General features: G+C 40.7%; 1 protein-coding gene across 2 annotated transcripts in view; it reads left to right on the forward strand.

Moving 5' to 3' along the window:
* LOC106583891 (homeobox protein Dlx3b) overlaps positions 1-6,320 on the forward strand; it is an 8,270-nt gene extending 1,950 nt beyond the window's left edge. The window contains exons 2-4 of one of the 2 annotated variants that reach the window (XM_014168519.2): positions 2,023-2,134; positions 3,231-3,415; positions 5,167-6,320. In XM_014168519.2, the coding sequence (XP_014023994.2) occupies positions 2,023-2,134; positions 3,231-3,415; positions 5,167-5,487 (618 nt within the window). In that variant the 3' untranslated portion in view covers positions 5,488-6,320. The remainder of the gene's footprint in view (positions 1-2,022; positions 2,135-3,230; positions 3,416-5,166) is intronic. The other variant, XM_014168518.2, reaches the window with a different exon arrangement.
* The last annotated feature ends 8,622 nt before the right edge of the window (positions 6,321-14,942 follow it).

The raw sequence follows: 14,942 nt of genomic DNA on the forward strand, positions 1-14,942 counted from the left end.
ACTGTGGCACAGCAGAAAGAACAGCACAACCCAGGGTGTGTAGTTCAAATCCCAGGTGGGGCCATGTTGATAAGTCAGTAGTAAGTGTACAAATGTTGAGAGATTGGCCTGGAGAAATGTAACCACTCTCAAATTCATAGACAGAGCTATTGATCCATGATATCACAATTATAGTTTTAACCATATTTTCAGGCCATACAGTTGTTTTTACATTTACATTGTTTACAAACATTGGAGTAAAACAAGCTTGTATTTTGGGTTCTGATGGGGTACGACAGTTGATCTAAGCTCATGAGGCCTTTATAAGTTGTATTATACAAGAATCAATGGGTATATATCATTAATTGGTCATTAAAGTTCAAACATATATGTAGTAAATAAGGATTCCAGATTTAAAATCCCCATACCATTGCATTACTTCCCATACAAAAAAAAAAACATCTGACATTTGTAGTTTCACATGTGAAATAACTGTTTTCACATGTTGCTCTGAAATTTTCACATGTGAAAACAAAAGAGACACTTGAGGTCAGATGTTGAAATGTTCACATGTATTCAATATAGAGTTCACATTTTAACACCACCCTTTTACATGTGAGGAATGTTTTCACTTCACATGTGAATTGCAGATTCTTTCAAATGTTGTCACGTGTAGTTTCATGGTATTGCATGTTGAAATTTTGCCTCCCCGTATTGTCAGATTTATTTCATATAATATGTTTTCAAATGTGCTGAAATGTTTTCACATGTGTACTTTCATGTTATGTGTTGCTTTTACTCGTTTCACATGTTATCATATTTACTTCACGTGATAAAAAAAATCTTTAAGGATATGCTATGCAAAAACATATTTTTTTGCTATTCTGCTTTGTAGGCTGCAAAGCTAACAACATGTGATATGTGACAACTTGTAATTAAAAGAAAATTAGCTAAATCCTACCCCATTTGTATTTTTGTAAAACAATTCTTAAAGGTACCAAAGTCATTCTGATTCCCATGTAAAATAGCCTTTTGAGTGACTAAAATATCATCCATAATATTCGTTTTGGATAGAAATTCTCAAAATATGAGAGAAATTACTTTTTTCGCTCATAGCTAACCACTAGGAAGTTTGAAAAGACAGGCGAGTAGGCGGGGAACATATATTCATGAGCTCTCAAGCAACTTGGTTGCACTGAGCAGTGTTGCAGTAAAATCATCTCAAGCAAATTTGGTGATATACAAAACAACTCAAACAACATTGAAATTGCATCAATGATGTCAAAAATGTTTTATACATTTCCCGTTTGGCATGTCTCTTGTGATGCGGTTCCCAGCAGCACTAACGAATGTCTTGACTTGACAACTGCGTCAGAGTTTTGAACGACCCTTCCCTCCCTTTTGTTCCATAATGGCTGAAGACCTAGCTAACCAGTAGTTAGCTAACGCCAGACACAGATGAAAGTGTAAACATGAAAGTATCTTTGCCATATTCATCAATGGCAAACTTTTAATTATATTTGCTGATACCCTACCACCAAATGTTGGCACAGTAAAGTAGCTATATAAACCATGTGTAACCGATGTGAAATGACTAGCTAGTTAGCGGGGTGCGCGCTAATAGCGTTTCAATCAGTGACGTCTCTTGCTCTGAGACCTTGAAGTAGTTGTTCCCCTTGCTCTGCAGGGGGTCCCTGGTTTGAGCAATGGGTAACGATGCTTCGAGGGTGGCTGTTGTTGATTTGTGCAGAGGGTCCCTGGTTTGAGCCCAGGTAGGGGCGAGGAGAGGGACGGAAGCAAAACTGTTACATTGATGCTGTTGACCCGGATCACTGGTTGCTGTGGAAAAGGAGGAGGTCAAAAGGGGGCTGAGTGTAACCAATGTGAAATGGTTAGTGGGGTGCACGCTAATAGCGTTTCAATCAGTGACTTCACTCGCTCTGAGACCTTGAAGTAGTTGTTCCCCTTGCTCTGCAAGGGCTGTGTCTTTTGTGGAGCGATGGGTAACGATGCTTCAAGGGTGGCTGTTGTTTATGTGTGCAGAGGGTCCCTGGTTCGAGGCGAGGAGAGGGACGGAAGCTATACTGTTACACATGCCCATTTGCAACCACGCCTTCTCCGATGTTGGTTACAAGGCGGTACTTATTTAAATTAGGTAAGAGAAAATTAAGGTGATGATACCCTATCCCCTTAATAATCCCGCCTCCTGAATCCAAGTGTTTGACATGGGGGAGGGGACCAGTAACTTTATGAACCAACTTGATCAATGTAGAAGCAACAGTCATACTTTTCATACATTGGTCATCATACTTTGATCTGGTTTCATCCAAATATCATCCAATTTCATGAAATACATGATTTTGACTGTTCATGACCTTTAAGATGAGCTCCCAGGGAATAGTGTATTATATAATTTTTATCCTACAATTCAAATGACCCATTGGGCCTAGTCTACTTTGATTGTTTTGCAATAACACACTATGCTATTAAGCTCTTAAATAATATACATTGTTCATATGGCCTAGAATGCAAATGAAAATATAGCCTACTCTATAAACGCAAAAGGTTTCCTTATTTTTCCCAAAATTGGTTTTGAAAAGCAGCTGAAACCTTCACAGTTGAGAGAGAACTGCTATGGTGTTGTCATTGGTAATTTTTGTGTTGTTAACAATGTTTAGGTATCCAGCCCTATAACATACCGTTTAGCTGGTAGCATTGACATTCCAGGAAGAATCTTTCTCTTCGAAATTGGCCCGGGGCTAAGCCCAAAGCCACATGCATCAACATCAGTTTTCACGACATGTCAGTCTGGCACACATTGCTTTTTGGCTCAATAGCCTGTCTTAGAGTTTTGACTTGATCACTCCATGTGAAAACACCACAAACAATACATGAAGGCTAAATAGCCTATATACTCGATGCACCAATCATCTTCTCTCATTAGTGACATATCCCATAATAGTGTGAGAGCATTGTAATATCTTGGACAGAGACATTTTGTGCACCAAACCCTGTTTAGGCTATTGAGTAAAAGCCTATTTCAGAACTGGTTAAAAAATGTAAGGCATAATCATATTTTCTTTAATTGATGTTGACTTAATGAAATATCATTAATTAATTCATCTGTTATCATAATACTTTTTTTTCTGTAGGCATATGCTGTTGAAGCCCTCTGTAGGTCTAGTGTAAATGTATGAGCCCCTCAAGTCCTTTAGCCTACTAATGCTCTGTTGTCATTTTTAATTTTTTAGTGAAAGAGGAACCAGAGCCTGAGGTGAGAATGGTCAACGGAAAGCCTAGAAAAATCAGAAAACCTCGCACCATATATTCGAGTTACCAGCTCGCTGCGTTGCAACATCGCTTCCAGGGAGCTCAGTATTTGTCTCTTCCTGAGAGAGCCGAACTAGCGGCTCATCTCGGCGTGACACAAACACAGGTGAGGAAGCCACATACCACTGTTATGACACGCTGTTGAGAGATTTATATCTCTATGATTTATGTTCTTTTGTCTAATAAAACCATGAACTATACTGGCATCTTTTTGCATACTGTAATTCTACACTTAGTGAATCATTTGAGATGTTATATGTTTTTATCGCTTTTAATTTTCAAAAGTATGTGGTACATTTTCACAACTCTTAGTACAAAACGCAAAACAGATAATCAAAAAGGCAGTTGTTTTAAACTCTTAGCACATGTTCAATTGACTTAGTACAACATACAAAATCATAGTCACTTTTTCACCAAACTGAATTATTTTATTTTTTTAACTTAAGTAGGCAAGTCAGTTAAGAACAAATTCTTATTTACATTGACGGCCCACCCCAGCCAAACCCAGACGATGCTGGGCCAATTGTGCGCCGCTCTTTGGTACTTCCAATCACGGCCGGATGTGATACAGCCTGGATTCAAACCAGGGACTGTAGTGACACCTCTTGCACTGAGATGCAGTGCCTTAGACCGCTGCGCCACTCGGGAGCCCAACTTAAACAGTGTTTCATCTAGAAATACATGTTTCACATTGCAATACATGTTCATATAAAGTAATTTCCTTTCACAATGCAATAGTCACATTACTTTTGATATGATTCTCTTTTCTTTTGTTAAAAGACATGTTACTATTACTTAATCTGACTGTTCTTAATTGATGATCATTTAAACGTTTGGTAAACCTATAGATTGTACACGTAAACTGGTTTGTCTACTACAGATTTTGAGAATTACTTTTTAATATGTATGTCTGTAACATATAAAATGTGATATATACTCGAATGTACTACTATGATTTTACTTCACAGTAAGAAAAAAAAATCTGATCAGAGATGTACTGTATGTAACAATTCAAAGTTTTTTGGTCACGTGCACAGATTAGCTAATGTTTCAGCAGTTGCATGAAATGCTTGTGTTTCTAGCTCCTACGGTGCAGTAATACAATATCAATACAATATCAATACAATACCAATGCACAAATAATCCAGAAAGTCCAAAACAAGAAATAAATGCATCCCCTATTCAATAAACATGTATCCAAAATGAAGTTTGCCATGACAAAAGGTTTTCCCCAGGTACATGAACAATGAGGATAATTACTGCAAATTTGATGAGAACCTATGGCCAAATGCTCAAGACAGGCTTAATGCAAACTAGTGTCTGCTAAAATGTATGTTTCTTTAATTTCATTACATTGTGAAAGATGTCTTCAATCATCATACCTTTGATCACACCTGGGATAGAAATGATGGAAATTATATTATATTATGGTAGTGCAAGTGTATAGCTTAATGTCGAAACAGTGTCATGTACTGTTATTTATAGTACTGGAGCATACTAGATTCAAAGGGCAAATTTGAAACATTTATCTTACAATTCACCACATACTTGTAAAAATTGTACCAAAGCGATTAAAAAAAGCAGTATTGTTTATATTATGTCAAACCACCGGGTTTATTAACCTCTTCCTGTTTGTTTTCATATCTGATCATTGATAGCTTCATTTATGGATCTAAGTTTGCATCTGGATTCCAAATTTCAATGCAACATAATTAGTTATATTCTATTCTAATAAGGCTTAGGGTGTCAATATGAAATTACAACACTTTGCTAGATAATACATTTTTAACTCATACCTTCACATTTTCTGGTACAAACATCCCAAACAACCTGTAGCTCAAATATTTTTTCTTCCAGGTCAAGATCTGGTTCCAGAATCGGCGTTCCAAATTCAAGAAGCTGTACACAAACGGGGAAGTTCCACTGGACCACAGCCCAGGAGCCAGTGACTCTATGTCCTGCAATTCACCCCCGTCACTGGCCATTTGGGACAGTAGTGTACCCACAGACCCTGCCACAAGAGAGCAGGCTCCCCAGCCCTCCCTCAGCTCCTCTCTATGTTATGTGGAGGACTACACTCATCACTGGTATCAACAGACCTCACAGTCACGCTCACAGCACTCAGGACTGGTTCTTCAGCACACAACACCACCAAAGAATATGGGGGCGGTGTACTAATACAAAACGTATCGGTACAAACTGTGGTCCAACAAGATGGCCGCTCATTGGAATAAAGCCTAGAGGGCTGTGATGGGATTTGTGTGCCAATACAGAGGGCTGAAGTTCACGGACAAGTTGGGAAACATGCACAAGGACTTGTTGTCTCTGTTGTTCCTTTTGGATTCAAAACAGAGGAACTGTATACAAAAATAATGGACAAATCCATGTTCTGTTTAGATGGATGTTTAGAGTGATAAGTTGCTAATATTATCAGTTGCTCATTTCACTCTGTTGGAGAGATTTGATATGAGAATGGATGGAATAGCAGCCAATTTGGTGGCACTTTCCTTTATAGTGGCCCACTGTGGGACCATTAACTGAACATATTCTTTTAAATATATACTGTCAGTGCATTCAACACCCTTTGTTTCTTCACAATATGAAACACCCACAGATACATGGAAGTAGTGTGTACCATTTTCATACATTCATAAATTATACTTGCCATTTCTTGCATTTATATAGATGTAATTAAGGCTCAATTCACATATTGAGCCATACAACATTTTATTACACAATGGTTCAAAACGAAACATCTCTTGGAAGTTGCAGAGAACTATAAGAAATAAAAACGTGTATTTGGTACTTTGCATTTGCAATAGATTTTTGGTAAAAGCCATAAACTCAGGTTGTTATTTATAATGTAGCCTATTTTATACTCTATTGATATGTTAATAGAACTTCAATGTGAGAACTTAAAAAATTGAATTGTGACACTGGTGCCTGAGAAACACATATTTTATAGTTAGTCTTTTGAGTGAATAATAAAGTTTTTGTTTTTATTAATTCTATTTACACCAATTGCAATTATGTAATATTTACACACATAAACACACAGATGTAAATTACCCCTTGAGATAACATTCAAATCTTGTTTCCATAGACTTCTTTATACAAATGATCCAATGAAACAGTTGTAAGGACAAAATGGAATGGAAGAAATTATACACTGCTCAAAAAAATAAAGGGAACACTTAAACAACACATCCTAGATCTGAATGAAAGAAATCATCTTATTAAATACTTTTTTCTTTACATAGTTGAATGTGCTGACAACAAAATCACACAAAAATAATCAATGGAAATCCAATTTATCAACCCATGGAGGTCTGGATTTGGAGTCACACTCAAAATGAAAGTGGAAAACCACACTACAGGCTGATCCAACTTTGATGTAATGTCCTTAAAACAAGTCAAAATGAGGCTCAGTAGTGTGTGTGGCCTCCACGTGCCTGTATGACCTCCCTACAACGCCTGGGCATGCTCCTGATGAGGTGGCGGATGGTCTCCTGAGGGATCTCCTCCCAGACCTGGACTAAAGCATCCGCCAACTCCTGGACAGTCTGTGGTGCAACGTGGCGTTGGTGGATGGAGCGAGACATGATGTCCCAGATGTGCTCAATTGGATTCAGGTCTGGGGAACGTGCGGGCCAGTCCATAGCATCAATGCCTTCTTCTTGCAGGAACTGCTGACACACTCTAGCCACATGAGGTCTAGCATTGTCTTGCATTAGGAGGAACCCAGGGCCAACCGCACCAGCATATGGTCTCACAAGGGGTCTGAGGATCTCATCTCGGTACCTAATGGCAGTCAGGCTACCTCTGGCGAGCACATGGAGGGCTGTGCGGCCCCCCAAAGAAATGCCACCCCACACCATGACTGACCCACCGCCAAACCGGTCATGCTGGAGGATGTTGCAGGCAGCAGAACGTTCTCCACGGCGTCTCCAGACTCTGTCACGTCTGTCACATGTGCTCAGTGTGAACCGGCTTTCATCTGTGAAGAGCACAGGGCGCCAGTGGCGAATTTGCCAATCTTGGTGTTCTCTGGCAAATGCCAAACGTCCTGCACGGTGTTGGGCTGTAAGCACAACCCCCACCTGTGAACGTCGGGCCCTCATACCACCCTCGTGGAGTCTGTTTCTGACCGTTTGAGCAGACACATGCACATTTGTGGCCTGCTGGAGGTAATTTTGCAGGGCTCTGGCAGTGCTCCTCCTGCTCCTCCTTGCACAAAGGCGGAGGTAGCGGTCCTGCTGCTGGGTTGTTGCCCTCCTACGGCCTCCTCCACGTCTCCTGATGTACTGGCCTGTCTCCTGGTAGCGCCTCCATGCTCTGGACACTACGCTGACAGACACAGCAAACCTTCTTGCCACAGCTCGCATTGATGTGCCATCCTGGATGAGCTGCACTACCTGAGCCACTTGTGTGGGTTGTAGACTCCGTCTCATGCTACCACTAGAGTGAAAGCACCACCAGCATTCAAAAGTGACCAAAACATCAGCCAGGAAGCATAGGAACTGAGAAGTGGTCTGTGGTCTCCACCTGCAGAACCACTCCTTTATTGGGGGTGTCTTGCTTATTGCCTATAATTTCCACCTGTTGTCTATTCCATTTGCACAACAGCATGTGAAATTTATTGTCAATCAGTGTTGCTTCCTAAGTGGACAGTTTGATTTCACAGAAGTGTGATTGACTTGGAGTTACATTGTGTTGTTTAAGTGTTCCCTTTATTTTTTTGAGCATTGTATATGATAGTAAGGACAGTACTGGATCAGGGTGACATACATATTATCTTTAACTATTTAATTTAGTTTTGTTGTTGTTGATGTTTGTCAAAGAGCACAGTGACATCATGGAAAACATGACCTTGAATTGAAGGACCTAAAAGGTATTTATATTCATCAAAGCCTGTGACACCATCTTGTGCCATTCAAGTGAAAACCAATCCAGTCCAAGTAGGGCTAGATCGGCACAGATTTCCAGCATAAAGGTAAAGTAACTTCTATAGCGAATTTTATACACTTCAAACTGAAAAGTAATTCCAGCTCTTGGATAATAAAAGGAAAATGAAAGCAGGAGTGATTGTCAGGATCCATCCTTCAATGACTCTTACCCCAATGATTGGCTATCAACATCAAAGAAATTCAGCTGGCTTGGATCAAAGGAAGATGGCAGAGAATCATGAATCTGCCTGTAGTAAGTCACTTAAAAGAAAGGTAATCCCTATCAATTTTAGTTGATGTTGAAGACTGGATCTGTGCATTCTCACTAGCTGGGCACAGCTGACAACTTGGCCTTTGAACTGCTATTGTAAGGTTAACAATATACAGCCATTTTAATTATTGAATTCCACTATGCAAATTTAGATTTTCACAATATACCTCTAATATGTTTTCTTATTTTTTTAGATAGTAATGTATTTGTTATCTCTTTAATTTTCCAGACTGAATTATTTTCTTCTCCCCATCACAGCAGTGCAGGCAGTGCTGTTCTAAATTATTTTTTGGTGCAGCAATGCATTGGGATGCACCTCTCATAAACCATACTTTATAGCTATACTCAACCCCAGGCTTGAACCTCCTACAACATAAAGTATAATACATGACTTTAAAGTAAGCACACATTGAATAACGTATCAGGTAAAGGAAATATAAACTCAATATCACCCTTTTCTCTGAGTCTTGGATGTCGATCTATCTCTATTTTCTCCTTTTCCTTTCTTCTTTTCCCGTCATTAGGTAAACTGTTGGTACTCTTGGTCGGTATGCGAGCGGCTGAAGCAAGCAAGGATTCTGGGAGATGGACAGTTATTTCGTCACAGTCTTCTCATCTCTTTTTCTTTCCAACTGTCTTTCTCCCACTCCTTAACTGAGTCTCTCTCTCTCTCTCTCTCTCTCTCTCTCAGCAGTGTGCTATTAAAATCCAGAGACTCCAGTGTGTCTGCTTGCCTGTCACCTCCCAGTCTCTTCACACGCAGGCAGCTCTTCCTAAAACCAGGGCATGTGCTCCTCACTGACTCAGCCAGATAGTTTATCTATTTGCCTTACATACTTAACCCATGAGACGCCAAATACAGTTGATCCTTAACTTTTCAAAAGGAACCTTTGTATGAAAAATATCATGATACATCTAACATAACTACAGTTGTTTTTTCGCTTTGGTGCAATTTTCACAAGCATGTGGTACATTTTAACAACTATTATTCTCTTCAGATGTGAAAAGGTGGTGTTAATATGTGAACTCTACATTAAATACATGTGAACAACTGACGTCGTGTGTCTTTTTGTTTTCACGTGAAAATTTCAGCTCAATGTGAAAACAGCTATTTCACAAGTGTTTGTTTGTAAGGGAAGTAATTAAATGGTATGGGGGTTTTAAGGTAAGTGTTCAGGTAACTGTTCAGCTAAAATAGTGTAAACATCTTTACTCAATATGATTACATTTGACATGATCCCTTAGTACTGACAAAGCCCACCTGGATTTTAAGCTCACAACCTCTGGATATGGGGTACACTGATCTTTCTGCTGTGCCAGAAAGTCTGTAGAATTCTCAGAAGTCCCATACATATCCATTACCTATAATACATTTCTGCACTTAGCAGAAGAGTGTCATCTGCACTGCTATTTTAGTTATCAGTTAATCTGACTATTCTCTCATCATTGATATAATTTACTTCTTTCAGCAATTTCAGGGTTTTCTGTATAGTTGTCTAATGTTGGTGGGGTATATTATTCTGTTTTAATGTTACTCCTGAATAACTATGATACATATAATCGTTTTTTTGTGTGTATTTGTAACAAAACTGAGATTTACTTTGAAGTCCAGAGTGTGGGAATACAGGTGAAATCAGTTATTGACACACATGGTGGCATAGCAGGAAGATCGGAATGCCATGAACCTAGAGGTTGTGAGTTTAAATCCCAGGTGAGGACATGTTGAATAATAATTATTGTATAAATAAACATTCACAATGTAATCATGTATGTCAATATCACGTTTAAGGTAAGACCCAGTGTCGAAATAATAAAAGTTTATTATTTGAACAGGGGCAGGCAAAAGGACAGGTCAGGGGCAGGCAAAATGACAGGTCAAGGGCAGGCAGAGGTCAGTAATCCAGATAAGTGGGGCAAAGGACGGCAGGCAGGCTCAGGTCAGGCAGAGGTCAGTAATCCAGATAGGTGGGGAAAAGGTACAGGGCGGCAGGCAAGCTCAGGGCAGGCATGAATGGTCAAAACTGAGAAACAAGAAAACAGGAACTATAGCAGACAGGCGCAAGGGAAACAACGCTAGTAGGCTTGACGAACAATATGAACTGGCAACAGACAGAGAACACAGATATAAATACACAAGGGATAATGGGGAAGATGGGTGACACCTGGAGAGGGGTGGAGACAATCACAAAGACAGGTGAAACAGATCAGGGTGTGACAGCCAAAGTGTGTCTAATATGTCAGTTGAAAACACTGCGACTGCGTGACGTTCCGGAGACATCCTAATCACACATTTTTGCTTGCAGGGCATCACCTGTGAAATCTCATGAAAAATATCCACATGTGAAACTTCATATAAAATATCATCACGTGAAGTGTTCCAAAACCACACAGTTTCACATTATTTCACATGTCAAATTTCAGATTAAAAATAAAATGTTGCATGTGGAAAACTTGAAATCATGTGATTTTTCTGTAAGCGAGTACTGTAATTTATGCCATTTAAGCAGCAGACACAGTCCACACATTTTGGTACGTGACCCCTGTGAGACTCAAACACACAATTCTGGTGTTGCTAGTGCCATGCTTTAATGAACTGAGCCACATACAGGACCACTGCAAATTACAATACATGATTACAATACAGATGGAAGATGTATGATTGCCATCCCCATGAGCGTACCACCCTCCTTCAGGCCATAGAGGAGGCATGCAATGATTCCAATCCAGACCAATTTAGACCGAAAGGTTTTTCCGAAGGTACATGAATAATGAGGATATTTACTGCCGTTTCGATCAAAACCTATGGCCAAATGCTCAAGACAGGCTTGATGCAAACTAGTGCCTGCTAAAGATTGTTTCTTTAATTTCTTTGATTTGATTACATTGTGAAAGATGTCTTCAATGATCACACTTTTGATCACACAAGGGATAGAAATTATGGAAATTTGATGTTCAGTCAATTTTAATGGGTAGTGCAAGTGTATAGCCTAATGTAAAACAGTGTAATGTACTGTAATTTACAGTACTGTAGCATACTACATTCAAAGGACAATTTTGAAACATGTATCTTACATGTTTTGGTATTGGATTAACTGGTTGTTAAAATAACTAAATTGAGAATATATCATTATGTTGTGTTTTTGTGATTAAACCAATGTACTAATTATATTTCACAGTAAACTTATATTTTGGATCAATGGTTGTGTGGTGAAAGATTTTTACAAACAAAATGAACGTACCATGAAAGGTTTTGAATGTAAGACTGAGTGTGTTGCAAGTGTTACCAGTTTGGAGTTTTGTACTAAAGTTAAGAAACTTCACCACAAACGCAATAATTTAAAAAAAATATATAACATGTGATTCCATCTCAATAGAGATCAAGCTCTAAGTGCCTATATATTTATTGGTCTGGACTGTTAATATATACTGCTCAAAAAAATAAAGGGAACACTTAAACAACACAAGTCAATCACACTTCTGTGAAATCAAACTGTCCACTTAGGAAGCAACACTGATTGACAATAAATTTCACATGCTGTTGTGCAAATGGAATAGACAACAGGTGGAAATTATAGGCAATAAGCAAGACACCCCCCAATAAAGGAGTGGTTCTGCAGGTGGAGACCACAGACCACTTCTCAGTTCCTATGCTTCCTGGCTGATGTTTTGGTCACTTTTGAATGCTGGTGGTGCTTTCACTCTAGTGGTAGCATGAGACGGAGTCTACAACCCACACAAGTGGCTCAGGTAGTGCAGCTCATCCAGGATGGCACATCAATGCGAGCTGTGGCAAGAAGGTTTGCTGTGTCTGTCAGCGTAGTGTCCAGAGCATGGAGGCGCTACCAGGAGACAGGCCAGTACATCAGGAGACGTGGAGGAGGCCGTAGGAGGGCAACAACCCAGCAGCAGGACCGCTACCTCCGCCTTTGTGCAAGGAGGAGCAGGAGGAGCACTGCCAGAACCCTGCAAAATTACCTCCAGCAGGCCACAAATGTGCATGTGTCTGCTCAAACGGTCAGAAACAGACTCCACGAGGGTGGTATGAGGGCCCGACGTTCACAGGTGGGGGTTGTGCTTACAGCCCAACACCGTGCAGGACGTTTGGCATTTGCCAGAGAACACCAAGATTGGCAAATTCGCCACTGGCGCCCTGTGCTCTTCACAGATGAAAGCCGGTTCACACTGAGCACATGTGACAGACGTGACAGAGTCTGGAGACGCCGTGGAGAACGTTCTGCTGCCTGCAACATCCTCCAGCATGACCGGTTTGGCGGTGGGTCAGTCATGGTGTGGGGTGGCATTTCTTTGGGGGCCGCACAGCCCTCCATGTGCTCGCCAGAGGTAGCCTGACTGCCATTAGGTACCGAGATGAGATCCTCAGACCCCTTGTGAGACCATATGCTGGTGCGGTTGGCCCTGGGTTCCTCCTAATGCAAGACAATGCTAGACCTCATGTGGCTAGAGTGTGTCAGCAGTTCCTGCAAGAAGAAGGCATTGATGCTATGGACTGGCCCGCACGTTCCCCAGACCTGAATCCAATTGAGCACATCTGGGACATCATGTCTCGCTCCATCCACCAACGCCACGTTGCACCACAGACTGTCCAGGAGTTGGCGGATGCTTTAGTCCAGGTCTGGGAGGAGATCCCTCAGGAGACCATCCGCCACCTCATCAGGAGCATGCCCAGGCGTTGTAGGGAGGTCATACAGGCACGTGGAGGCCACACACACTACTGAGCCTCATTTTGACTTGTTTTAAGGACATTACATCAAAGTTGGATCAGCCTGTAGTGTGGTTTTCCACTTTCATTTTGAGTGTGACTCCAAATCCAGACCTCCATGGGTTGATAAATTGGATTTCCATTGATTATTTTTGTGTGATTTTGTTGTCAGCACATTCAACTATGTAAAGAAAAAAGTATTTAATAAGATGATTTCTTTCATTCAGATCTAGGATGTGTTGTTTAAGTGTTCCCTTTATTTTTTTGAGCAGTATATGTTCATTCATGCTTTTTCTTCTGTTATGAATGATTGACACATTTATATAATGGCGTGAAATTAGGAAGTAGGCCTACGTCTTTTTGGGCTGGGCTGAATTTTTGGTTTCTGTTTATAAAAGCCTTTGCACTTATCTTATTGTTAAAGACCTTTCAAGTGACAAAGAAAAATGCCTCTCGGCAGCCGCCGGTAACTCTGAAGATGCAGAAAGACAAGGTGATGACATCACCTGCCGTAAGCACAACGGGAAAACTCAAAAGCGGAAGGAAAGTTTGTAGCTGTGTCGTGGAAGATTGGGCTGCTGTTTCCTTCCCTGCCTCAGGTCATAGCCCCCCATCTCTCAGCTCACTCACCTAAACCAGTCAAGCAACGACACCAATGTGATGTGCTTTACCTCCATTCATCTATGTGAGGAAATACTTATTTTCATCTCACATTACACAAACAACATTATTTTTTTAATCCTTTATTTAACTAGGCAAGTCAGTTAAGAACAAATTCTTATTTACAATGACAGGTTAACTGCCTCGCTCAGGGGCAGAATGACAGATTTTTTACCTTGTCAGCTCGGGGATTCGATCTAGCAACCTTTACTGTTACTGGCCCAACGCTCTAACCACTAGGCTACCTGCCGCCCCTCTACCAATGACTCTAGGGGACGAATATTATGAATGTTGTAGTTAGTAGGAGGAGCACTCCATGGCTCTGTGTGTGGGCCTCTGGTCTCTCATGCCTCACTCAGCAGGCTGACTGGAAGCCTTAAGCCTTAGGAGATATGAGTTGATTATATGTTTGGTGTGTGGGCCGAAGGGGTAGCATTGGGGTTTTATCCCACCAAGCAACTTAGCACATTCAACATTGTCATGGTAACTGAATTGTAAACGAAGTCGGACATGATCGATCAGAATCCACCACATTTGAAAAACAAACAAAGTAAGTACACTGAGTTTACCAAACATTAGGAACACCTTCCTAATATCGAGTTGCACCCCCTTTTGCTCTCAGAACTGCCTGAATTCGTCGGGGCATGGACTCTACAAGGTGTCAAAAGCATTCCACAGGGATGCTGGCCCATGTTGACTCCAATGCTTCCCACAGTTGTGCCAAGTTGGTTGGTCCACCTGATACACACGGGAAACTGTTGAGCGTGAAAAGCCCAGCAGCGTTGCAGTTCCTGACACAAACGGGTGTGCCTGGCACCTACTGCTATACCCTGTTCAAAGGTTCTTAAATATTTTGTCTTGCCCATTCACCCTCTGAATCGCACACATACACAATCCATGTCTCAATTGTCTCAAGGTTTAAAAATCCTTCTCCTCCCCTTCATCTACACTGATTTAAGTGGATTTAAGTGACATCAATGATGGATCATAGCTTTCACCTGGATTCACTTGGCCAGTCTGTGTCTTGGAAAGAGCA

Source organism: Salmo salar, chromosome ssa23, assembly GCF_905237065.1.
Source record: "Salmo salar chromosome ssa23, Ssal_v3.1, whole genome shotgun sequence".
In the NCBI taxonomy this organism is placed as follows: Eukaryota; Metazoa; Chordata; class Actinopteri; order Salmoniformes; family Salmonidae; genus Salmo; species Salmo salar.